The 25,648-nt window shown below is 43.0% G+C and overlaps 1 protein-coding gene across 9 annotated transcripts in view; it reads left to right on the forward strand.

The window, feature by feature from the left end:
• PPP2R5C (protein phosphatase 2 regulatory subunit B'gamma) overlaps positions 1 to 25,648 on the forward strand; it is a 175,825-nt gene that overhangs the window by 89,190 nt on the left and 60,987 nt on the right. For 8 of the 9 annotated variants that reach the window (XM_039462803.2, XM_039462806.2, XM_039462804.2 and 5 more), the window contains one exon: positions 8,478 to 8,677. In XM_039462803.2, the coding sequence (XP_039318737.1) occupies positions 8,478 to 8,677 (200 nt within the window). Of the gene's footprint in view, positions 1 to 5,387; positions 5,495 to 8,477; positions 8,678 to 25,648 lie in introns of those variants that run through there. The other variant, XM_010352363.3, reaches the window with a different exon arrangement.

Consider the following 25,648-nt stretch of genomic DNA (forward strand, 5'->3'; position numbering starts at 1 on the left):
GCTCTTGCTTTGGAATGTCACATGGACTGCATTGCATTGACCTCATCCACCACTAATCGGCATTTGGGTGTTTGTAGTTGGAGCTGTTAGGACGGTGTGCTGTGGACATTCCTTACCTCTGTTGTGATGCACGTGTTTGTGAGTGTTCTGAGGTGGTGTGCCAGGAGTGCTGTCCAGCTGTCAGGCCTGCGGGTCCTCAACACCAGGGATAGCACACTACCCTGGCCATGGCTGGTATTCGTGCTCCAGCCTCGAAGCGGCTCCCTGAGGCACTATTTGGTGTTGGCCGTAGTGGTTTTAATAGGCATTTCTCTGGTTATTAATGAGAGTGATGATCCTTTCATATGTGATTAGCTATTTGGATATATTTTGTGAAGAACCTGGTTAAGACTTTTCCCTATTTTTTTATTTGTGCTCTGGAGTTTTCTTACTGATTTATTGGATATGTTTATCCAAGTCTGTTGGTTATATGTATTCAAATAGTTCTATTCTGTGACTTGCCTTTTCATTCTTCTGTGTGTCTCGATGAAGAAAAACGTTTAAATTCAGGCCAGGTGCGGTGGCTCACGCCTGTAATCCCAGGACTTTGGGAGGCTGAGGTGGGTGGATCACAAGGTCAGGAGATCAAGACCAGCCTGGCCAACATGGTGAAACCCCATCTCTACTAAAAATCCAAAAATTAGCCAGGCGTGGTGGTGCACACCTGTAGTCCCACCTACTCAGGAGGCTGAGGCTGGAGAATCACTTGAACCCGGGAGGTGGAGGTTGCTGTGAGCTGAGATTGTGCCACTGTACTCCAGCCTGAGCCACAGAGCAAGACTGTCTCAGGGAAAAGAACAAAAAGAAAAATGTTTAATTTCATTATAGATCAACCAGTCTTTTAACGATTACTGGCTTTGTGTCTAAGGAAGTCCTTCTCTACTTCCTTCCCTACCTAAGACATTCTTCTGTATTATTTTTTAAAAGCATCAGAGTTTTGCCTCTCAGATTTAAGTCTAAAACCCACCAGGGGTTCGTTTTTTTAAATATATATGTATATAATTTGATCCAGTTGCTTTTTTTCTTTGTTCTTTTCTTGTTTTTCTTTTTTTCTTTTTTGTCCGTGTATACCTAGTTGTCCAACACAACACGTTGAAAGGCCGACCTTTCCTCACACTTCTGCAGGCCGCTGCTGTCACAAGTCAAGTGTTGATTCGTGCACAAGCCGATGTGACAGCACAGAGCCTGGCTGTTTTCATTAATGAAGATTTACAAGCAGTCTTGATTTCTGGAACAGCAGGTCTTCCAGCTTTGTTCTTCTCCAGGATGTCTTGGTTAGTCTTAACCCGTTGCATTTCCACATGCGTTTTAGAGTCCACGTATTCAGTTCCACAGAAGTGTGTGTTGGGATATGGACTGGGATAGCATTGAATCCATAGGTCAGTTTCTTACTCGGGTAACTGTCATCCACAGGCTGCTAGAGCAAGCATCAAATTAGTGGTTAGCTGGTAAAAGCTCCCCTCTGAGACGGCGATGGTGCAGGGGCCGTTCTCACTGCTCCTTTCAGAGTTGCTCAGAGGTCCTGGTCAGCACAGTAGATAAGAAAGAGAAGAACAATGTGGGGACTTGCAGATGAAAGGAAAACCAGAGGGATTTACAGATACGGCATCAGGACACTTAAGAGTTGAGCAAGGTAGCTACATATAAAAGGGATGCTCAAAAATCATTTTTTCAGTATTACAACAGCAGTTAGAAAATTAAATATTTTTAAAGGTACCATTGACGATTACATCAAAACATAGCAAATACCTAAGAATAAATCTAAAAATTAATGTTTAGCACATTTTTAGAAGAAAATTAGAAGACTTTATTAGGAGACATTTAAAGAAAACTTGAGTCCTTGGTGAAATAATCCGTGTTCACGGATTGGAAGACTCAGTCCTACCAGATAGTTGAGTCCTCCCAGATCTGTATGGGAAATCTAAAGGGCCGTGAGCAGTGAAAACGTGAAGGGGGGACCAGGCAAAGGAATCAACCAGATCTTCAGTCTTCTAGGGCTGTAGAAACTCAGGATCCAGGTGGTGCAGGATGAGGCAGTGGCCAAGAAGAGAGAGAGCCCTGCCTGCACAGACACTGCTCTAGGACAGAGGAGACACTAGGCGTCATGGAGAAATGGCCATTTCCAAAAAATGGCATGTTAATATTATCTTTAAAAACAAAAGAGTACTGCTGAGCTTTTGTTTTCTTAGTGCAGGAAACTCATCATCTGCTAAGTTTTCTCATCTGGCACAGGGGAGTGGAATTTAGTACATGTTAATGACAAATTCCAAATCTGCCCCAACTTGTTCAACTTTGTTCCTATTCATTTTGTACTAAGAATAAATATATTTGAAAGACAAGATGGCACCATGGCTAAAGGTTGGCTCCTGCCTTTCAGAGAGCTTGAGCACTTGTGTTTTGTGTGAGATCTGTCTGTGGGCTCACCATTTGCCAGGACCCTGGGAGCACCATGCACGGAAGAATGCCCACGCGGCTGGCGCGCTGAGATCAGCCTTGGCCAACATAGTGAGATTGTGTCTCTATAAACAATTTAAAAATTAGCTAGGTGTGGTGGGGCATGCCTGTAGTCCCAGTGACTCAAGGGGCTGGAGCAGGAGGATGGCTTGAGCCTGGAAGGTCGAGGTTGCAGTGAGCCAGGATTATACCACTGTACTCCAGCCTGGACAATAATAAAAACGTGCATGGAAGCTGAGGGTGGTGCTTGACCTGATCACCCTGTGGTCTCTGTGTTTGAAACTTGGCTGCTTCAGCTGCTTCATGAATATTACATGAGTGACCAGGAAGTACTTCCCAGCCTTGTGAGCCTGCACCTTCTGGGGTATCTTTTGAGTGGGTCGTCATCTAGACTGGTGGTTTTTGCTGCTGTGTCTTTGTTCCGTCGGGGTGATGTTTATTTGGAAGGCCCCGTCATCTACGCAGCTGAAAGCTGGTCCTGTATTCTGTCTTAGAGCATTTCTTTGACCACCAAGGCTTCTCATCTAAATGGGGCTTGGCTTTTTTTTTTTTTTTTTTTTTTTCCTATCAGTTTCCTATCTACAAACAGTTCACATGATGCCTCTTGGTGCATAGTGACAATAGAGTAATTCAGCCTTTTCACCGCATGTTCTGCGATTTGGCGGCTAAGCATGTGTGCCACAGCTCTCCCTCTATTCTGCAGGTACATGTTGCAACATCTGTGAAGTTGGCTGTGGTATCTGCCATTTATGGCTTGTTACAAAAGCCTTCACGTCCCAGTGCTGGACTCCTAACTCTTCTGTCCACACTTGCCTGGCAGCAAAAGCAACCTCCAGCACACACCTCCACTGCATGTAAATTTGTATATTGAGTATTAGTATGTCATAATTTCTTGTTTTTTGTAGAAGACGAAACTATAAATAGATACTCTGCTGGTTTCTTCCTACATCCCAATATTGAGTAACCCCAGGCTCACCCTGCACTCTAGACATCAGTGACCGGTGAAATGCATTCAATCCCTGACTGTTGGGACCAGGGGCATGCATAAAGCTAGACAGGGGTGCGCCCATCCTGCTTTAAAAGTAACCTTTGTTAAGCATCTCTGTTTAGCACTGATTAATAACAGGTTTCCCTTTAGTAAATAAGAGAGTAAGTTTTTTAAAGAATAGCACATTTTTTTCTTTTTTTTTTTTTTTTTTTTTTGAGATAGAGTCTCGCTCTGTCATCCAGGCAGGAGTGCAGTGGTGTGATCTTGGCTCCCTACAACCTCTGCCTCCTGGGTTCAAATGATTCTCCTGCCTCAGCCTCCCAAGTAGCTGGGATTACAGGCACTTGCCACCACACCAGCTAATTTTTTTTGTATTTTTAGTAGAGATGGGGTTTTGCCATGTTTGCTAGGCTGATCTCGAAAGCCTGACCTCAGATTATCCACCTGTCTCAGCCTTCCAAAGTGCTGGGATTACAGGTGTGAGCCACTGCGCCCAGCCAAAATAGCACATTCTTATCTCCACCTTCTTTCTGTCATTTTGGATGCCCTGGGTCTTGTCTTCTCTCCCCTACAGGTTTTGCGTATGTCCATGTATATTGCTTCTGGCTATGATTGAGGATTTATCTTGAAATAATTGGAAATTATCTCAAATTCACAGTAGCATATTAATTAAAATAATGGGAAAGCTAAAATTATCTATACAAATACAAGGCATTTGTAATAACACTTTACTATTAAAAATCAGAATGCGTAAAGATACAAAGCATATTCTTCCACTACTTCCACCCATTTTTATTTCCCAGTGGCACAGTCCTGTTAACACAGCAGAAAATAAGATTTTTTTAATATGTTGATAAAGAAGAAGTTATATTAACTTCCATTCAAAAAAAAAAGTATGGAAATATTTGACAGGGCCCAAGGATGCAGTTACCCAATTCATTGTTACAGGTTTTTTTAAAAACAGTAAAATTGTAAAAAAAAAAAAAAAAAAGAAAAAGAAAAAAAAAAGAAAAAGAAAAGAAAAAAAAGTCAAATGAGATTTTTTTAAATGAAAAAAAGAGCTCATGAGATTATAATCACTTCTATCTGCTTCTAGTCTACGAACAAAAACAGTACAGAAACACTCTGTCTGGAAGCCTAGGAGAATTGAAATTCACTTGCCTTTTAGAACATTTTGGGTAGAAATTTTATGAAAAACAGTGTTACTCTGCTCTTCTTAATTGTAATACATTTGTTTTTGTGTTTGGATGATAACTTAGTATTTATTCTGAGTATCAGTAACTGTACAGTGTTTATAAAGCCAGTGATGCTTTTAGGGCATGAGTTTTGATTCCCTGAAAAGGGTACATTTGGCTCTTGTGTGTGTATCTACCACTTCATAGCACCGAGGCCTTTGGCAAGCTGTGTTAGCTCTCATATCTGTGTTGTAACCTCCAAGTGGGTGGAACGGCACTGGCTCAATACTGCTATTAGGAGGAATTGGCAAGGGCATGTTCTTTTAAAGGACTTAACTGGCCAGTCCTTAGGAGCCAGGCTGTGCACAGGTCCTGAATGCGGGGCGTCTGCGTGGCTCCTGGGGAGAACGGTGGGCTCTCAGGTCTCTGTAGTGCCAAGAATGTGAGCATGCCAGACAGCTCCAAATACACAGGCTGTGACAACACACATGAGCTCATTTAAGGTAATCCTGGTAAATCAGGGTACAAAGGCCTAGAATTGATGAGAATCAAAGGCAAGCCAAGAGATAATTCCAAAAATAAACCCTTTTTCATTGAAAAAGCCTGGCTATCTGAATGTGAAGAGTCTTGAACGTTGTAATGACAGTTGCTCGTTTCAAATAGTTGCACAGCCCTGAATTCTCAAAGTGTTTAGGAATCAAATGTTTGTTCTCATGATGTTTTAGGTATCTTCCGGGCAGTACATCCCCTCCCATGGACTTGTATGTTTGCTGCTTATCTCTGAATGCAGCATAGGAAACACAGAGACCATAGCTTCCTATAGAATGGATCCGTTCAGGTAACAGAGTCTGTATACCTGTTATTTGCAAGGCTCAGTGTTGGCCATTTGGGCATTTAGAGAACTAGAAGTCATAGTCACATGGCACCTGCCCTCAGAAAGCATGTAGCTGGGGAGTAAGAGGTACTAAGCCATAGCTAGCTGTTGAAAGCGCTAACAAGTGCCAAATGACTTGCTCAGAGTCACACATGTCACCGAACTGGGCAGTAAGGAAAGGCCTTGGGGAAGAAACCTTAACAGGAAGTTGACGGTAGAGGCAGGGAAGGGCAAGAGGAGTTTGGACATGCTCGGAGAGAAGCAGCGCAGCGCGGGAGCTGCAGGAAAGCAGGAAAGCCCCACCGCCCCCAGGGCACTCCCTGGAGTGAGGCTGGTGTGCACAGTAGGCCTCAACACTCCTTGAAAACTATGCAGGACCCCAAAGAGCACTGTTTACGTGAATTTAGCTATCGCTATTGACCTATTTGAAATTAAACCAGAGAAATGTTTAAACATGTATATATTAATTTCTTAAAATAATAATGAACCTAGGCCGGGCGCTGTGGCTCAAGCCTGTAATCCCAGCACTTTGGGAGGCCGAGGTGGGTGGATCACAAGGTCAAGAGATCGAGACCATCCCATCCTGGTCAACATGGTGAAACCCCGTCTCTACTAAAAAATACAAAAAAATTAGCTGGGCATGGTGGCACGTGCCTGTAATCCCAGCTACTCAGGAGGCTGAGGCAGGAGAATTGCTTGAACCCAGGAGGTGGAGGCTGCGGTGAGCCGAGATCGCGCCATTGCACTCCAGCCTGGGTAACGAGAGCGAAACTCCGTCTCAAAAAATAATAATAATAATAAATAATAATAATAATAATAATGAACCTATTACATTTTAACAGAAATGAGGTAGCCACATTGGCCAGGCACAGTGGCTCACACCTGTAATCCCAGCACTTTGGAAGGCTGAGGCAAGTGGATCACTTGAGGCCAGGAGTTTGAGACTAGCCTGGCCAACGTAGTGAAACCCCGTCTCTACTAATATTACAGAAATTAGCTGGGTGTGGTGGTGCACACCTGTAGTCCCAATTACTCAGGAGGCTGAGGCACAGGAATCATTTGTATCCAGAAGGCAGAGGTTGCAGGCACGATCATGCCACTGCTTTCCAGCCTAGGCAACAGAATGAGATCAGTCTCAAAAAGAAAGAAAAAATAGCCCTGTTGTCCAAAACAAAAACTAATTTACTGCGAAGAATGGCATCATTCTTTATTTTTGCAAATCGCTGTAATGTCTGGTTTAATATGAGACATTAACTCAAGGAGTCTCCTATCTGCATCTGCATTCGGTCTGTTGCCATGTGTTGCTTTGGTGGAGGTGTGGGGAAGGCATGGTTGGGAAGGGAGGAGTATTTTAGTAACCTTTTCAGATAGTTGTGGACACTTGCTTTGATATAACATCAAAACTTAGCATGAATAGTTTCTTAAAGTAATCTGTAATGTGGAATCTGAAACCATATCAGTGAGAGCGGTCTGTAAATTTTATTCCACTAAATCAATGGTACATTGCACTTTGGATGGCTCTTCTGCCCTAGAATGGTATTAACACTGTTTATTAATCGTTTAGAAAATGCTTGTTAATCAAGTTATGCAACTCTCCTAAAACATTTTGCAAATTTTTTTTTCTTTTTTTTGAGACAGAGTTTCGCTGTTGTTACCCAGGCTGGAGTGCAATGGCGCGATCTTGGCTCACCGCAACCTCCTCCTCCTGGGTTCAGGCAATTCTCCTGCCTCAGCCTCCTGAGTAGCTGGGATTACAGGCACGCGCCACTGTGCCCAGCTAATTTTTTGTATTTTTAGTAGAGACGGGGTTTCACCATGTTGACCAGGATGGTCTTGATCTCTTGACCTCGTGATCCACCCGCCTCCGCCTCCCAAAGTGCTGGGATTACAGGCGTGAGCCACCGCGCCCGGCCTCATTTTGCAAATCTTTGACACATATCAGTATGTTTATCAGTAAATCCCATTCATTAATATCACCACGGATCTCCTCTTCAGCCCAAGGAAACTGTCAAGTTCACACTGGCAGATAGAAGTTTTCCAGACTTCCCAGAATACTGGACAATAATTCAGAACTTTCTTTGAATTTAGCTTCATCCACTTGCCAACCCTGCAGTGATATTCTACACCTCTTTCTTTATCTCTGTTGTGTTATTATAAAGATTAAATGAAAAGAAAGTGTCAATATGTGTAAAGTTTTAGGGTGATATCTGACCCAGGTAAGCACTGACTAAGGAATAGTTACCGTTATTGCTGCTTCTAAATTGCCATTGTCATTAACGTAAGTCATCACATGTGATATACCCTGACTGTAGACCAGCATGAGGGGAATGCAGTGTGCTTGGTGCGGCTCTAAGGTAGTAACTCTTTGAATGTGTGTAAGTAACAGTTGGCTTTGACCATCTTTGTGCCGATGCCCGTCACTCTGTTTGTCATCTAGCCAGAGTGGACAACCACCTACCCTTCCCCTGTTGTAAGTTGAGAGCCTATAGACAGACGTAAGGAGGCACATTTCCCCCTCTGGTCTTTTTTACCTTGCCTGAACCCACCTTCTGCAGATATCACATGGTGTGAATGTGTCCACGCCCTTTGTCCAGACGTGGTCCTTATGGTTGCCTCCTGTTCCATTGCCCAACACAGGCCTGTGATGATTGCTGCTCAGGTAGTACTTGTTGAATGAACACATGTAGATGGAATTTATTTCTAACAGTGCTCTCGACATGGTTTGAAAGAGTTAAAAAGCATGGAAATGTCAGCATACCAGATATATAATATGACCAGTGACTAGCTGGGTTTTTTCTTTTTATTTTCTTTAAGGAATGTTTACCCCACCCCGTGTCCTTTTTTCTTGAATCTCTATTCAAAATAAAAATAGAAGCTTAAACGTGTTTCACAGTAACTTTGGGTTAAGCACTTTTGCGATCAATATACTTTGCTTTCTGCTTTTCAGATGTTCCTCCTGCTGATCAAGAGAAGCTTTTTATCCAGAAGTTACGTCAGTGTTGCGTCCTCTTTGACTTTGTTTCTGATCCACTAAGTGACCTAAAGTGGAAGGAAGTAAAACGAGCTGCTTTAAGTGAAATGGTAGAATATATCACCCATAATCGGAATGTGATCACAGAGCCTATTTACCCAGAAGTAGTCCATATGGTAAGTGATTACAGTTTAACCAGTATGTCCCAGTCCTGATTTATAAACAGGGCAGGCCAAGACATCTGAGCCTAACACAATGCTACCCAGGAGAAGCATTCTCCGTTCCAAAATTTGTCATTGTACTTAAAGAGTGAAAATTGTCTTTGTAATGTATCCTGGATTATAATGATAATAATAGTAAGAGAAGTCAGTTGCCTTCTAGGGATCAGTCTAAGTGCTTTGTATTTATTAACTCATGTAATCCTCACAACTACCCTATGGGGCAGAAATGTTAGAATTTGTATTTATTATTTTATCCTCTTTAAATTTTTTTTTAAACATTAATATAGTAGTTCCCTTATATAGTTCAGAAGTAAACATTTTGTCCTGCCATGTGCAGGAAAATTCTAATGATGGGATGGAGTTGAAATATTGACAGAACCAAGCTGGTGTCAGAATAGTCCATGCTGATTGGCTGAGAAGGCCTCCACCTGTCAGTGCTGGGATCAGGACAGCCATGCTGATTGGCTGAGGAGACCTTCCTCTGTCAGTGCTTCCTCTGTCATTTGTCTGTCAATGACAGTATGTCCTGATTGGCTGAGATGGTCTAACATCCTGCAGTTAGTTCACTGTTGGTTTTATTCAGCCCCCAAATCTCAGTCCTCTGAAGTGTCATACTTTACAGCCCAGTCCCAGGTCATTTGCAGCTGTTCTTACTGTATCCCATTGTGACTTAAGTCAGCACCACCTGGAAACACTTTATTCAATGGCATTACCAAAACTAGTACCCCCAACACACACTTACTGGGGAGCCAGTGTGGCTTAGTGTAAAATGTTAAATCCAATTTTCATTGAACTCTTTGTTAAGTTACTGATTTTTTTTCCCCAAAGCTATGTATTTCAGAATTGAGTAGACTTCTTGACCAAAAATACTTTTATTTCCTCCTTAGCATATTTGCTTTGGAAAAACATGAAAGTAATGTTCTTTGTTGTACTTCAGTCTACTGTGTCAGAGGTTGAGATCAACTTGTTTTTTTTTTTTTTTTAATTTACTGTTGTTAACTCTTAAAATTCAGAATTCGCCAGCATGGCCATCATGTAGTTGGCCTTGTGGGTTCCTGTCCCAGATTTGTGCCTAAAGAATAGTTATAAGCATAAACTGAGCAGAGAATATATACCCTAAAACCTTACCAGTTCAGACTAATGACACTTGGGGAATATCTCTTTTTCTTTCATTAATTTCAACCCTCAATTTCTTCGGAAGGCCACTCTAGCCCCAGAATCATAAAAATCTCTAATATTTTCTCCTGTTAGTTTCGTAATTTTGTTTTGCACATTACAGTTCATAATTCTTTTTTTTCCTTTTTTTAAAAAGTTGTTTTTAAGTATGGATATGTAATCATTGTATTTATTTATGAGATATATGTGATACTTAGATAGAAGCATAGAATGTATAATGATAAATCAGGGTAATTGGGGTTTTCATCACCTCAAGCGTTTAAAATTTCTTTGTGTTAGGAGCATTCCAGTTTTTTTAAATGATGTGGGTTAGGGATAGAACTTCTTTTTTTTTTTTTTAGTTTATTTTCTTCTAAAATTATTGAACAATCATTTCTCCCTACATCATGTATTGAATATTTCATTTCCCCCTATTGCTTAATGCTTCCTTATTATGTATTCATTATATTTTATTATATATTAGATTTGTAAGTATATAAATTCTATATTAAGTTTACATGTATGGAAGATTTTTCTGTGTTTAAGAAAATATCTGATTCTCACTCTTGAGCATAAGAGGGAAGAGTCTACAAAGAATGACGAGACTCCTGTTGGCCTGGTTCAGGTCAGATGCCCACCCTTGACTCTGGCTGGCGTTTCACAGTAGCAGTATGGGTTACTGGCACCACTTAGGATGCTGAAAAAGCCCTTGAGATTGTTTTTATGGATTACGTAATCATTGCTTCTCCTCTTCCTGTGATCGTTGTCTCCTACCTTGATTCTCCTCTTGCCACCTTAACTTGTTTGCTACCCAGACCTCACACTGGGCTCCCTAAGCAGTCAGCAGACACTAATTGAGCATCCTCCATGGGCCAGGCACATTTTTGGGTGAGGAAATAAAATAGTGAGCAAGATTCCTGCCCTCATAAAGATTTCATGTTCATGTGAGAAACAACCATAAAATAAGCCAACCAATAATATATCATTTTAGATCACGGTAATGCCATGAAAGAAAGTGATCCAGATTAAACTGATAGACTTACAGGACTGGGAATGTGATTTCTGCCTTATGCCCATGTGGTTGGGAAGAAGGCACGGAGTGAAAACTTGGTGATGAATTAGACTGTCCCTTGAAGATAGATGCACATGAAATGCTTGTGTGGTCACGGTAAGAGCAGGGGACAGTTCATTTTCTTTCCTTTCTGCTCTGATTTAAGTTCAGAAGAGAACATAGCCTTTGTCTACCCCTTGTTTGTCTGGATCTGGTGGTAGAATAGGGGGCAGTTACAGATTGGATTTTTGGTTTTGTTGTTGTTTTGTTCTGTAGCTAGAAGGCACTGATGAAAAGTAAGAGTGAAAGAAGGAAGAATACATGGTGGGGTGGTGCCTGGCCATGGTTTGTTGCCCTCTAAAAGAAGAGGGTCAGGAATTTAAGCAGCCAGTACAAGGCCTCTGTCCCAAGCAGTGCCTGGGCCTGGTGTGGCAGGTAGAAAAGGCCTGGGCCTCTTTGCGGTTCATGTCTGAGAAGCTGTGCAGCTTAGAGCCCCTGTGTGCCCAGCGCTTAAGCAGACTGAGCCGTGCCTGTTCCGTTTGTTTCTTGTTGGTGGTGGGGTGTGTATATTTTGTTCACAATATTTTTAGAGACATTAATTTCCACTTTTTTTGAAGAATCCAAAGCTCTGTAGTTGTCATACTCCTAATGCTGCTACTTTTAAGTATCCTGCTACTTTTTGTCATACTCCTAATGCTGCTACTTTTAAGTAGACTGGACTGCTAGATGGTTGTTTTTAACCGATATGTTGAGATATTATTCACAGATCTTACAATTCACCCATTTAAAGTATATGAGTCAGTGATTTTTAACATGAACATGGGATTGTACAACCATCATCACATCTGATTTTAGAAGTTTCATTCCCTCAAAAAGAAACCTAGTCACTGTCATTGTTCCCTCCTCCCTCACCCACTCCCAGCCCTGAGCAACCACTGATCGACTTTTTGTCTCTCTGGATTTGCCTGTTGTGAACATTTCAGATAAATGGCATTACAGACTATGTACCCTTTGCTGTCGGCCTTCCTTCACTTAGCATAATGTTTTCAAGGTTCATCCCTGTGTCAGTGCCTCATTTCTTTTTATTGCCCCATAATATTCCATGATAAAGTTGTACTGCATTTTATTTATCCATATTATCTGTTGATGGACATTGGATTATTTCCCTTTGGGGGCTGTTATGAATGACTGCTGTGAACATTGATACACAAGCATTTGTATAAACGTGTTTTCTGAATCAGCATTGATTATCTTTGTACACCTGGCAACCTGTAAAGGCTGTTCACTCTGGAGTGTCTGCTTATCTGCAGCCAAATCCCAAAGTGCTGGAGGGGCCAGGCCAGTGTCAGATTCTTTAATACCAGTGAGCTCATTACTTTTCTTGAGAAGCTGCTGAATGTCATCTTCAACTTGCTTGATCTGCTTAGAATAAGTGCTCTGACTGTAAGTTTTCAGCAAGGCAATATCCCCCTCATCCAGAGCTCGGATGGGCTTGTCGTCCTTCTCATCCTCTTTGGTCTTCCGCTGATCGGCACCGAGGTAATCCGGCATTTTAACAGCTCCAACTGCCTCCACTCCTTAATGATTACGCAGCACCTTCCTTGCTTCCGGTGGTGTTCAAACATGTATTTTCTTTTTTTTTTTTTTTATTGCATTTTAGGTTTTGGGGTACATGTGATGAACATGCAAGATTGTTGCATAGGTACACACATGGCAGTGTGCTTTGCTTCCTTCCGTCCCCTCACCTGTATCTGTCATTTCTCCCCATGCTATCTCTTCCCACCTCCCCACCCCCCGCCCCTCCCCCATTTCCCCCCAACGGATCCCAGTGTGTAGTGCTCCCCTCCCTGTGTCCATGTGTTCTCATTGTTCAACACCCGCCTATGAGCGAGAATATACGGTGTTTGATTTTCTGCTCTTGTGTCAGTTTGCTGAGAATAATGGTTTCCAGGTTCATCCATGTCCCTACAAAGGATGTGAACTCATCGTTTTTGATGGCTGCATAATATTCCATGGTGTATATGTACCACATTTTCCCTATCCAGTCTATCATCGTTGGGCATTTGGGTTGGTTCCAGGTCTTTGCTATTGTAAACAGTGCTGCAATGAACATTCGTGTGCATGTGTCCTTGTAGTAGAATGATTTATAATCCTTTGGATATATACCCAGTAATGGGATTGCTGGGTCAAATGGGATTTCTATTTTTAGGTCATTGAGGAATCGCCACACTGTCTTCCACAATGGTTGAATTAATTTACATTCCCACCAACAGTGTAAAAGTGTTCCTATTTCTCCACATCCTCTCCAGCATCTGTTGTTTCCCGATTTTTTAATGATCGCCATTCTAACTGGTGTGAGATGGTATCTCAATGTGGTTTTGATTTGCATTTCTCTGATGACCAGTGATGATGAGCATTTTTTCATATGTTTGCTGGCCTCCCGTATGTCTTCTTTTGTAAAGTATCTGTTCATATCCTTTGCCCATTTTTGAATGGGCTTGTTTGCTTTTTTCTTGTAGATCTGCTTTAGTTCTTTGTAAATTCTGGATATCAGCCCCTTGTCAGATGGGTAGACTGCAAAAATTTTTTCCCATTCTGTTGGTTGCCGATTCACTCTACTGACTGTTTCTTTTGCTGTGCAGAAGCTGTGGAGTTTGATTAGGTCCCATTTGTCTATTTTGGCTTTTGTTGCCATTGCTTTTGGCGTTTTGGTCATGAAGTCCTTGCCTACACCTATGTCCTGAATGGTTTTGCCTAGATTTTCTTGTAAGGTTTTTATGGTATTAGGTCTGATGTTTAAGTCTTTAATCCATCTGGAGTTAATTTTGGTGTAAGGTGTCAGGAAGGGGTCCTGTTTCTGCTTTCTGCACATGGCTAGCCAGTTTTCCCAACACCATTTATTAAACAGGGAATCCTTTCCCCATTGCTTGTTTTTGTCAGGTTTGTCGAAGATCAGATGGTTGTGGGTATGTTGTATTTCCTCTGAGGCCTCTGTTCTGTTCCATTGGTCTGTATCTCTGTTTTGGTACCAGTACCATGCTGTTTTGATTACTGTAGCCTTGTAGTATAGTTTGAAGTCCGGTAGTGTGATGCCTCCTGCTTTGTTCTTTTTGCTTAGAATTGACTTGGCTATGCGGGCTCTCTTTTGGTTCCATATGAAGTTTAAGGTGTTTTTTTCCAGTTCTGTGAAGAAGGTCATTGGTAGCTTGATGGGAATAGCGTTGAATCTGTAAATTACTCTGGGCAGTATGGCCATTTTTACGATGTTGATTCTTCCTAACCATGAACATGGAATGTTTCTCCATCTGTTTGTATCCTCTCTTATTTCGTTGAGCAATGGCTTGTAGTTCTCCTTGAAGAGGTCCTTTACATTCCTTGTTAGTTGTATTCCTAGGTACTTTATTCTCTTTGTAGCAATTGTGAATGGCAGTTCGTTCTTGATTTGGCTCTCTTGAAGTCTATTACTGGTGTATAGGAATGCTTGTGATTTTTGCACGTTGATTTTGTATCCTGAGACTTTGCTGAAGTTGTTTATCAGTTTCAGGAGATTTTGGGCTGAGATGATGGGGTCTTCCAGATATACAATCATGTCATCTGCAAATAGAGACAATTTGATTTCCTCCTTTCCAATTTGGATACCCTTTATTTCTTTTTCTTGCCTGATTGCTCTGGCTAAAACTTCCAGTACTATATTGAATAGGAGTGGTGAGAGAGGGCATCCTTGTCTAGTGCCAGATTTCAAAGGGAATGCTTCCAGTTTTTGCCCATTCAGTATGATATTGGCTGTTGGTTTGTTGTAAATAGCTTTTATTGTTTTGAGATACGTTCCGTCAATACCTAGTTTATTGAGGGTTTTTAGCATAAAGGGTTGTTGAATTTTGTCAAAAGCCTTCTCTGCATCAATCGAGATAATCATGTGGTTTTTGTCTTTGGTTCTGTTTATGTGGTGGATTACGTTTATGGACTTGCGTATGTTGAACCAGCCTTGCATCCCCGGGATGAATCCTACTTGATCATGGTGGATGAGCTTTTTGATATGCTGTTGCAATCGGTTTGCCAGTATTTTATTGAAGATTTTTGCATCTATGTTCATCATGGATATTGGCCTGAAATTTTCTTTTCTTGTTGAGTCTCTGCCGGGTTTTGGTATCAGGATGATGTTTGTCTCGTAAAATGATTTGGGAAGGATTCCCTCTTTTTGGATTGTCTGGAGTAGTTTCAGAAGGAATGGTATCAGCTCCTCCTTGTATGTCTGGTAGAATTCAGCTGTGAACCCATCTGGACCTGGACTTTTTTTGGGTGGTAGGCTCTTTATTGCTGCCTCGACTTCAGACCATGTTATTGGTCTATTCAGGGTTTCGGCTTCTTCCAGGTTTAGGCTTGGGAGGTTGCAGGTGTCCAGGAATTTATCCATTTCTTCCAGGTTTACTAGTTTATGTGCATAGAGTTGTTTGTAATAATCTCTGATGATGGTTTGGATTTCTGTGGAATCTGTGGTGATATCACCTTTATCGTTTTTTATTGCATCAATTTGGTTATTCTCTCTTTTCTTTTTTATTAATCTGGCTAGTGGTCTGTCTATTTTGTTGATCTTTTCAAAAAACCAGCTCCTGGATTTATTGATTTTTTTGAAGAGTTTTTTGTGTCTCTATTTCCTTCAGTTCTGCTCTGATCTTAGTTATTTCCTGTCTTCTGCTAGGTTTTGAGTTTTTTTGATCTTGCTCCTCTAGCTCTTTCAATTTTGATGATAGGGTGTCAATTTTAGATCTCTCCTTTCTTCTCATGTGGGCACTCATTGCTATATATTTTCCTCTGGAGACTGCTTTAAATGTGTCCCAGAGATTCTGGTATGTTGTGTCTTCATTCTCATTGGTTTCGAAGAACATCTTTATTTCTGCCTTCATTTCATTGTTTATCCAGTCAACATTCAAGAGCAAGTTGTTCAGTTTCCATGAAGCTGTGCAGTTCTGAGTTAGTTTCTGCATTCTGAGTTCTAACTCGATTGCACTGTGGTCTGAGAGACTGTTTGTTATGATTTCTGTTCTTTTGCATTTGCTGAGGAGTGATTTATTGCCAATTATGTGGTCAATTTTAGAGTAGGTGTGATGTGGTGCTGAGAAGAATGTATATTCTGTGGATTTGGGGTGGAGAGTTCTGTAAATGTCTATTAGGTTTGCTTGTTCCAGGTCTGTATTCAGGTCCTGGATATCCTTGTTGATTTTCTGTCTGGTTGATCTGTCTAATATTGACAATGGGGTGTTAAAGTCTCCCACTATTATTGTGTGGGAGTCTAAGTCTCTTTGTAAGTCATTAAGAACTGGCCTTATGTATCTGGGTGCTCCTGTATTGGGTGCGTATATATTTAGGATCGTTAGCTCTTCTTGTTGCATTGATCCTTTTACCATTATGTAATGTCCTTCTTTGTCTCTTTTGATCTTTGTTGCTTTAAAGTCTGTTTTATCAGAGATGAGAATTGCAACTCCTGCCTTTTTTTGCTCTCCATTTGCTTGGTAGATCTTCCTCCATCCCTTTATTTTGAGCCTTTGTGTATCCTTGCATGTAAGATGGGTTTCCTGGATACAGCACACTGATGGGTTTTGGCTTTTTATCCAATTTGCCAGTCTGTGTCTTTTGGTTGGGGCATTTAGTCCATTTACATTTAGGGATAGTATTGTTATGTGTGAATTTGATGCTGTCATTTTGATGCTACCTGGCTGTTTTGTTGGTTAGTTGATGCAGATTCTTGATTGTGTTGATGCTTTTTTACCATTTGGTGTGTTTTTGGAGTGGCTGGTACTGGTTGTTCCTTTACATGTGTAGAGCCTCTTTCAGGAGTTCTTGTAGAGCAGGTTTGGTGGTGATGAAATCTCTGAGTGCTTGCTTGTTCACAAAGGATTTTATTTTTCCTTCACTTATGAAGCTTAGTTTGGCTGGATAGGAGATTCTGGGTTGAAAGTTCTTTTCTTTGAGCATGTTGAATATTGGCCCCCAATCTCTTCTGGCTTGTAGGGTTTCTGCTGAGAGATCTGCTGTGAGTCTAATGGGCTTCCCTTTGTGGGTAACCCGACCTTTCTCTCTGGCTGCCCTTAGGATTTTCTCTTTCATTTCAACCCTGGTGAATCTGACGATTATGTGCCTTGGGGTTGCTCTTCTTGAGGAATATCTTTGTGGTGTTCTCTGTATTTCCTGGATTTGAATATTGGTCTGCCTTGCTAGGTTAGGGAAGTTTTCCTGGATAATATCCTGAAGAGTATTTTCCAGCTTGGATTCATTCTCTTCATCACATTCAGGTCCACCTATCAGACGTAGATTAGGTCTTTTCACATAGTCCCACATTTCTTGAAGATTTTGTTCATTCCTTTTTGTGCTTTTTTCTCTGTTCTTGCCTTCTCTTTTTATTTCATTGAGTTGATCTTCGACCTCTGATATCCTTTCTTCTGCTTGGTCAATTCGGCTGTTGAAACTTGTGCATGCTTCACGAAGTTCTCGTGTTGCGTTTTTCAGCTCCATCAATTCATTTATACTCCTCTCTATGCTGTCCATTCTCGTCAGCAGTTCGTCCAATCTTTTTTCAAGGTTCCTATTTTCTTTGCGATGGGTTAGAACATGTTCTTTTAGTTCATTGTAGTTTCTTACTACCCACCTTCTGAAGTCTGATTCTGTCATTTCATCACCCTCCTTCTCCATCCGGTCTGGTTCCCTTGCTGGTGAGGAGTTGTGATCCCTTTTAGGAGGAGAGGTGTTCTGGTTTCGGGAGTTTTCATCCTTTTTGCGCTGGGTTCTTCCCATTTTTGTGGGTTTATCCACCTGTTGTCTGTCTCTGTCCCAGGGAGTTGGAGCTTTATGAGTTTCCCTTGCACTACTGCCTTTTTTGATTTTTCTTTCAGGTCGGACCCGCCCAGCTAGCAGCACGCCTAGCCACTGCCTGCCCGCAGGGGCTTTGCTGAGCTGCTGTGGGCTCCGCCCAGCTGCCCTGAGCTCTTCCCTGTAGTCCTTTTTATAAGGGCTTAGTTAGAACTGTCTCGGCAATGGTGGCCCCGCCTCTGTTATGGCGGACTCTCACTGTTGTGGCAGGTTGCCTCGGCAACGGCGGGTTGCCTTGGCAACAGCAGACTGCCTCCATAGCGGTGGAGAGTCTCAGTAATGGCAGAAGCCCCTCCCCCACGAAGCCGGACCGTCCCGGTTCAGCTGTGCTTGGTTTGAAGGGCTCAACCCAGAGGGTTTCCAATTACTGTTTTTGTTTTCGTTGTTGTTGGGGGTGGAGGGGTGGGACCAACCGAGCCTGATCACCTGGCTCCCTGACTCAGAGTCTTTTCTTTTAAGTTGAACGACCCCGCGTTCCGGTCGCTTGTTGAAAAGGCGCCGGGATCTCCCGTGCTGCGACTCACGGAGTCGGCTCGAACTGCGGCGCTGGCTCCTGGCGGATTTTTTGCCTAGGAATCTCCTGGCCTGACTCGCTATTTCAGATGAATGGGCAGCTCTGCCGTCTCAGGGCTCTGCTCGCCAGCTAAGAGGGCTCCCAGACCAGTGGCTTTTGTACGGAGAACCGCAGCAACAGGGCGTGGTCACAGCAGCCGCGCGGGCGGAATCAGCCCCGTGGGGGCCAAAACAGCCGCACCGGCTGGGACTGCGACGCTGGCGACCCCTCTGCCTGAGTATCTCCTGGTCTGTGGGCAATAAGAGTTCGTCTGGAAATGCGGCGTCCACTCACCCTCTGCACTTTCACTGGGAGCTGAAGTCCTGAGCTGTTCTTAGGCGGCCATCTTCCCAGCATTCCAAACATGTATTTTCATATCTCTTGGGCATATACCTAGGAGTGGAGTCGCTGGGTCATATGGTAACATCAGCATTTTGAAGAACTACCAGACTGTTTTCAGAGTCGCTGCACCATTTTCCATTCAGCAGTGAATGGGGGCTCCAGTATCCCCAACACTCGTTAGTATCTGTTTCATTACAGCCATTCTAGTAGGCGTGAAATATATCTCATTGTGGTTTTGATTTGCATTTCCCCACAACCAGTTATGTTGAGCATCTCCTTGTGTGTTGTGTATTTTTATACATCATCGACTTTAGACCTAGAAATTAATGGAAACCTGCTGATCATCCAGCCTGACCCTTTTCTTCTCCATATAAAAAAGTTTGTTGGGTTCAGAGAGATGCAGGTGGTGAGGAGCAGTTCCCAGGAAGCCAGCTCTCGGCGTGCGGTTTCCCAGGCCTGAGTTATACCCACTCCATCATTAATTTTGGCCGTATTTAAATATAACCAGCCCCCTGATTTTTCAGTTAAATTATCTAGTTTATCTGTTTCTCAGGCATGGACCTTTTTCTGATAGTCAAAATACCAGTAGCAAAACTGACTGACTGTAGCTTTTATAAAGCTCAACCTAGTAAACATAAAGCTGCTTTGTTACAGTAACTAAAGAGTTAAGTTTAGGGGTTGCAACCCTTCAAAATCTGCAAATTGACATTTCTAGCAGTTTTTACATGATTTCATAGGGTTCAAGCCTCTTAGAGCCTACAGTAGACCCCAAATTAGGAAATGTAGAGTCTGTTATCTTCTAAATCAGAGTTCTCATCCAAATCAGGATTACAGATACCTGGTCTCCTTTAGAGGCTGTCAGAGGGTCTGTGATGTTAAAACTTTGTCCATCATAATGCTAAGACTTTGACTTTTTTTTTTTTTTTTTTTTTTTTTTTTTTACCTGAGACAGAGTCTCACTCTGTCATCCAGGCTGGAGTACAGTGGCACAATCTCGGCTCACTGCAGCCTCCACCTCCCCGGTTCAAGCTATTCTCCTGCCTCGGCCTCCTGAGTAGGTGGGATTACAGGTGCACGCCACCACACTTGGCTAACTGTTGTATTTTTAGTAGAGACGAGGTTTCACCGTGTTGGCCGGGATGATCTCAATCTCTTGACCTCGTGATCCATCTGCCTCAGCCTACCAAAGTGCCAGGATTATAGGCATGAGCCACCACACCTGGCCAACTCTGACTTTTTTCACTGTGTTGAAATCTGTGCTGATGGTGCAGAAGCAGTAGTGGGTACATCTGGCACCTTAGCAAGAAGCACAATGGTGGCACCAAGCTGACAGCCATATACCCCAGTAGAAACAAAAACTGCCAGTTGCACTTAGTGGTCTAAATGAAGCAATAGAATAGTTTAATTTTATTATTTCATGACCCTTGTGCACACATAGTCTTAGGACTCTGTATGATGAAATGTGAAGTTTTCATAAAGCACTTCTGCCACGTGCTGATGCGGCCATCAGGAGCTGTCGGCCGAATTGCTGCTGTTTTCATGGAACACCATTTTTACCTGAAAACTGACTGACAAACTGGTTATTCCGACTTTGAATATTTGGCAGGCATCTTCTGAAAAAATAAGCAAAATGAAAAAGTCACTTTAAGGAAATTAACTGACAGAGTTTGTCGTCGGTAATAAAATTTGAGCTTCCTAGGGAAGTTTGGTTTAGTTTCATTTTTAGAGATGGGGTCTTGCTCTGTCGCCCAGGTGGAGTGCAGTGGCACCAGTATAGCTCACTGCAGTCTGAAACCCCTGGGCTTGAGTGATCCTCCCACGTCAGCCTCCTGAGTAGCTAGGACCACAGGCATACACTACCATACCCAGCTAATTTTTTTTTTTTTTTTTTTTTTTTGTGAGACAGGTTCTCCACTTTATTGGCCAGGCTTGTCTCAAGCTCCTGTGCTCAAGCAATCTACCTGCCTTGGCATCCCAATGGGCTGAGATTATAGGCATGAACTATCGCACACAGCCAGAAATTTTGAATTTTGGAAAATTTATATGCACCAGGGTGAGCTTCAGCTTCCCAGTGTGCAGACACTCCTGCTGAGCTCAGCGGTAATGGGAATGAGTGGGCTTTTTAATAGATAGGATGATGTGAGTCACCGCTTGGAAGGGCCATATAACTCAGTGAAGGAGTATTTTCCAAATGCCTGGTAAATGTTACAAAGTCATTCATGGGCAAGAGAGCCATGCAGAGTGCAAGACCCAGCACTGGATTTGAATGTGAGTACAGCCCCTCATTGATAAGGTTTCAGCACCCATGTAGGAGCTCACCCCTAATCAGCTACTACTGCTTGAGTTTTGGTGTATCTAAAAGCGCTATTAGATACTCCTCCCTTGCCAATGACATATCTGCGTGAGACCAGGCTTTTATCCTATATTTCAACCAAAACATTCTGAACACAGAAGCAGTTATGTTAATCAGCATTTTTCTGTTAAGCCAGACAGTAAAGAGATTTGCAGAAATATAAAACAATGCCACTTTGCTCAATTTGTTTTGGAAAACGTAGTTATCATTCATCAATATGTGTCATTTACATTAAGACATGTTGGTTTTTTTATTTCTTTTTGATTGTTGTTGTTGTTTGAGATGAGATCCTGCTCTGTTGCCCAGACTGTAGTGCAGTGGCACAGTCGTTACTCACTGCAGCCTCAAATGCCTGGCCTCAGGCAATCCTCTCCCTCCCCCTGCCTCAGCCTCACAAGTACCTGAGACTACACTGCAAGTGTTCGCCAGCACACCTAGCTATTTTTTTTTTTTTTTTAATGGAGTCTGGGCCAGGCACAGTGGCTCACGTCTGTAATCCCAGTACTTTGGGAGGCCAAAGCAGGTGGATCACCTGAGGTCAGGAGTTTGAGACCAGCTTGGCCAACATGGTGAAACCCCGTCTCTACTGAAAATATAAAAATTAGCTGGGTTTGGTGGTGCACGCTTGTAATCCCAGCTACTTGAGAGACTAAGACAGGACAGTCACTTGAACTCGGAAGGCAGAGGTTGCAGTGAGCTGAGATCAAGCCATTGTACTCCAGCCTGGGCAATAAGAGCGAGACTCCATCTCAAAAAAAAAGAAAAAAAGATTGGGCTCACGCCTGTAATCCCAACACTTTGGGAGGCCGAGGCAGGCGGATTGCCTGAGGTCAGGAGTTTGAGACCAGCCTGACCAACATGGAGAAACCCCATCTCTACTAAAAATACAAAATTAGTCAGGCATGGTGGCATGTACCTGTAATCCGAGCTACTCGGGAGGCTGAGGCAGGAAAGTCGCTTGAACCCAGGAGTGGGAGGTAGTGGTAAGCTGAGATTGCGCCATTGCACTCCAGCCTGGGCAACAGAGCAAGACTGTGAGTCAAAAAAAAAAAAAGAAGAAAGAAATGTAGCTTCTTTGGTCCCACCCTAGACCTGTGGACTCTGGGATGGGTGGCAGCACTGTGTGTCTTCACCATTCTCCAGGTCATCCTCGAGCATGCAAGACTTGAATAACTGTTTTGAGTAATCTTCCTGCATTGTCCCATCTTTGGCTTGTCAGTTCCCTCAGAGAAAAACTTGTTCTGCTCTTGCATTTCTTCCACTGAATTTAGCACACTGCCTTTTAGAGACTCAATAAATATTCATTCTATATGAGGTTTTCTGCGTAGACTTGGGCGTTAAGACTAGTCTTCATAGTCACAGATGAAAATAATCTGAAGCTCAGAAAAGGAATTGCTTGGATCCGTGGTTGAGTGAGTTGGATGGCTCAGAAGTACTTTGCATTAGAATGGACCTCTCTAGAATTCCCCAAATCTACTATGCTGGACCACTGAGAAGGCAGCCTGGTGTACTCACTCAACAGTGCAAGAAAGGCGTATTCCAGGCACCATGCCCGCTCTTGGGGCTACCCCAAGGAATAAAATAATACGGTCTCCCCTTATGGCACCACCCCTGCTGGTCTGGGAGACAAGAAGAGGCAGCAGACCATTGTGATGCGAGGGCCAAGTACTGCAGTGGCGGTCAGTGTGAGGTCTGGTAAGAGCACAGGCGTAGGAGACCTACCCCCTTGTCAGGGCGCCCCAGAGAAGTGGCATCTACACCAACGGCCAGGACTTCAGGACTAGCTGGTTCAGTGACAGCAGCATAGAGGAGGGAAGGTGGGGGGAGTGTTCCCAGCAGAAGGGACAGCTCCTCCGAGGCCCAAAGACTAGAGAAAGTAAGACGTGTTTGGATTTGAGCCAAACCTGGAGCTCCCAGTTGAGTGGGGCTGGAGTCTAGATCCTGGAGAGCTTGATGGAACCTGAGGAATTGAGGTTGTGTGGGAGAGCTGGGACCCCACCCTGTTTGTTCTGGCTGCAGTGTGAAGAATAGATGGGAATGGATGTAAAAATGATGTTTGAAGGGACCAGCTCAACATCTGCTGCAACATTTCAGGGGAGAAGGGGTGGAATGAGCCAAGCGGCTTTGATGGCAGAGAGAAATGGGCCAATGCAGAGATGTTAACAAAGGTAGAAACACAGTTCGGGGGGGATTTGATTCAGCTACTTGGGGAGAACTGGGCCCTGGTGTAGGAAAGGCCTAAGATGGATCTTATCTGTTATTATTTAGAGCTCTTTGAGTTAAAGAAGGCAGACACCCAATTCACTGTTGTTTACACTCACAGGGGAGTTTACCAGGCAGACAGTGGGTCACTCACACTTAGTCCACAGACTCACAGGGACAGTTTTTCTCTCCATGTCCCACGTTCCTGCTCTGAATGCAGCTTTCCTTCCTCCCTCTATGATGACAGAGGAAAGCATGGCCCTTGGTGGCTTGCCAGAAAAGGCCTGACGCCTCGGCCCCCTGCCTGCCCTTGATCCCATTGCTGTAGCTCGGGAGGTGGGGTACTGTGATTGTGACTCAGACTGGGTCGTGTGCCCACCAAACCACGTGATAGAGTCAGGGAGCAAGGGTTCCTCGGAAGACGGGGAGCTGTGTGCTTCTTTTGGCAGATGAAACAGTCAGGTCTGTACCCAACTTTCCATCCACTAACTGTGTTACTTTAGGTGAGCGGCTTGGTTCTGCAAGCTTCAGTTAGTGCTGTAGACAGATAGCTGTAATGCCTCTGCTTCACAGAGCAGCTGGGATGAAAGGGGAACACATGGAAAGCTGGGGAGCCCCTGTGACAAAGTTGTCAGTGTCCTGGCAAGTAGGCCAGAAAGGGACAAGCTTCCAGGGTTTCTCAGAACACTTACCAGGTAGATGCCTAAATGCAGCCCCCTTTCTTCATGTCAGTACAGGACTTATTTCTAATTCTTGCTCCAGACTCTGATACCTTGAGGTAACTTTTCTATTTTCCGTTTTTTTTTTGTTTGTTTGTTTGTTTTTTGTTTTTTTTTTTTTTTGAGACAGAGTCTCGCTCTGTCACCCAGTCTGGAATGCAGTGGTGCGATCTCTGCTCACTGCAACCTCTGCCTCCTGGGTTCAAGCGATTCTCATGCCTCAGCCTTCTAAGTAGCTGGGGTTACAGGCACCTACCTCCATACCCAGCTAATTTTTCTATTTTTAGAAAAATGAGACAGGGTTTCACTATATTGGCCAGGCTGATCTCGAACTCCTGACCTCAGGCAATCCACCCACCTTGGCCTTCCAGAGTGCTGGGGTTATAGGCGTGAGCCACCATACCCAGCCTCTGTTTTCTGATTTCGAAGATTATCATGCTGTGGAACTACTTCATAGTTAGTCAGATTAGTTTAGATGGTGAATGGAAGGTTAAAACTATACAGTCTGAAGGGTAATTTCATGTTTGTAACATATAAATAAATTCATGAAAATAAAAATCAAACTTAGGAAGAGAAAGCAACTTGTGAAATACTGTACTGGTGATCCAACCCTGCAGTACCATCCACACCGTGAATTGATTTTTTTTTTTTAATAAAGCTGAAAGAATATAGTACAAACTTAATAGTAGGTGCCTTTGGGTTGTATCATGTGAATTTTTCTCTTTTACTATACACTTTTGCAATTGAAAAAAATTCACGGTGGACCAGGCACAGTGGCTCATGCCTATAATCCCAGCACTCTGGGGGCCCAGGGCGAGAGGTTCACTTGAGGCCAGGAGTTGGAGACCAGCCTGGACAATGTAGCAAGACCTTGTATCTACAAAAAAAATTTATTTAGGTCAGGTGCAGTGGCTCATGCCTGTAATCCCAGCACTTTTGGAGGCCCAGGTGGACAGATCACCTGAGGTTAGGAGTTTAAGACCAGCCTGGCCAACACAGCGAAACCCTGACTCTACTAAAAATAGAAAAATTAGATGGACGTGGTGGCATACACCTGTAATCTCAGCTACTCAGGAGGCTGAGGGAGGAGAGTCACTTGAACCTGGGAGGTAGAGGCTGCAGTGAGCTGAGATCATGCCATTGCACTCCAGCCTGAGTGACAGAGCGAGACTCCGTCTCAAAAAAAAAAATAAATAAATAACATAAAATAAAAACAAGCTATCTGTGTAATAGTAGTACTGTTCTTATGAGGATTCTTGTTGGTTTACAGGGAAAACTAGCACATCACATTATTTTAATCCGCACTGTCTGTAAGTGATTTGATGTTGACTTACACATTTTATGGACATGAGAGTGTTCTTAGGATCTACTGGCCGGGCCCTGGGGGAGCTCTCACACCCTGCTCCCCAAGATGGGTGTCTTGTACTTCACTTAGGGACTCATGTGGGGCACATTCCTTCTTCTGTTTTTATAACTGATATTTACAGTGTGTTCTGGAAAAGTTTTACTTGTTGTAAGGGTGGTGATATTTTGGAAGAGGAAAGAACGTGTTGAATTAAAAGGGATAGTATATTGACCAATGGAGTTTCAGTAAACAAATTTATTTCAAGTCAGGATTTAAATCATGCATTCCCAAGTACTTTTTGAAATCCAGAGAATGTTAGTAACCTGTTTTTTAGAGGTTTGT

Source organism: Saimiri boliviensis, chromosome 2, assembly GCF_048565385.1.
Source record: "Saimiri boliviensis isolate mSaiBol1 chromosome 2, mSaiBol1.pri, whole genome shotgun sequence".
Taxonomy (NCBI): domain Eukaryota; kingdom Metazoa; phylum Chordata; class Mammalia; order Primates; family Cebidae; genus Saimiri; species Saimiri boliviensis.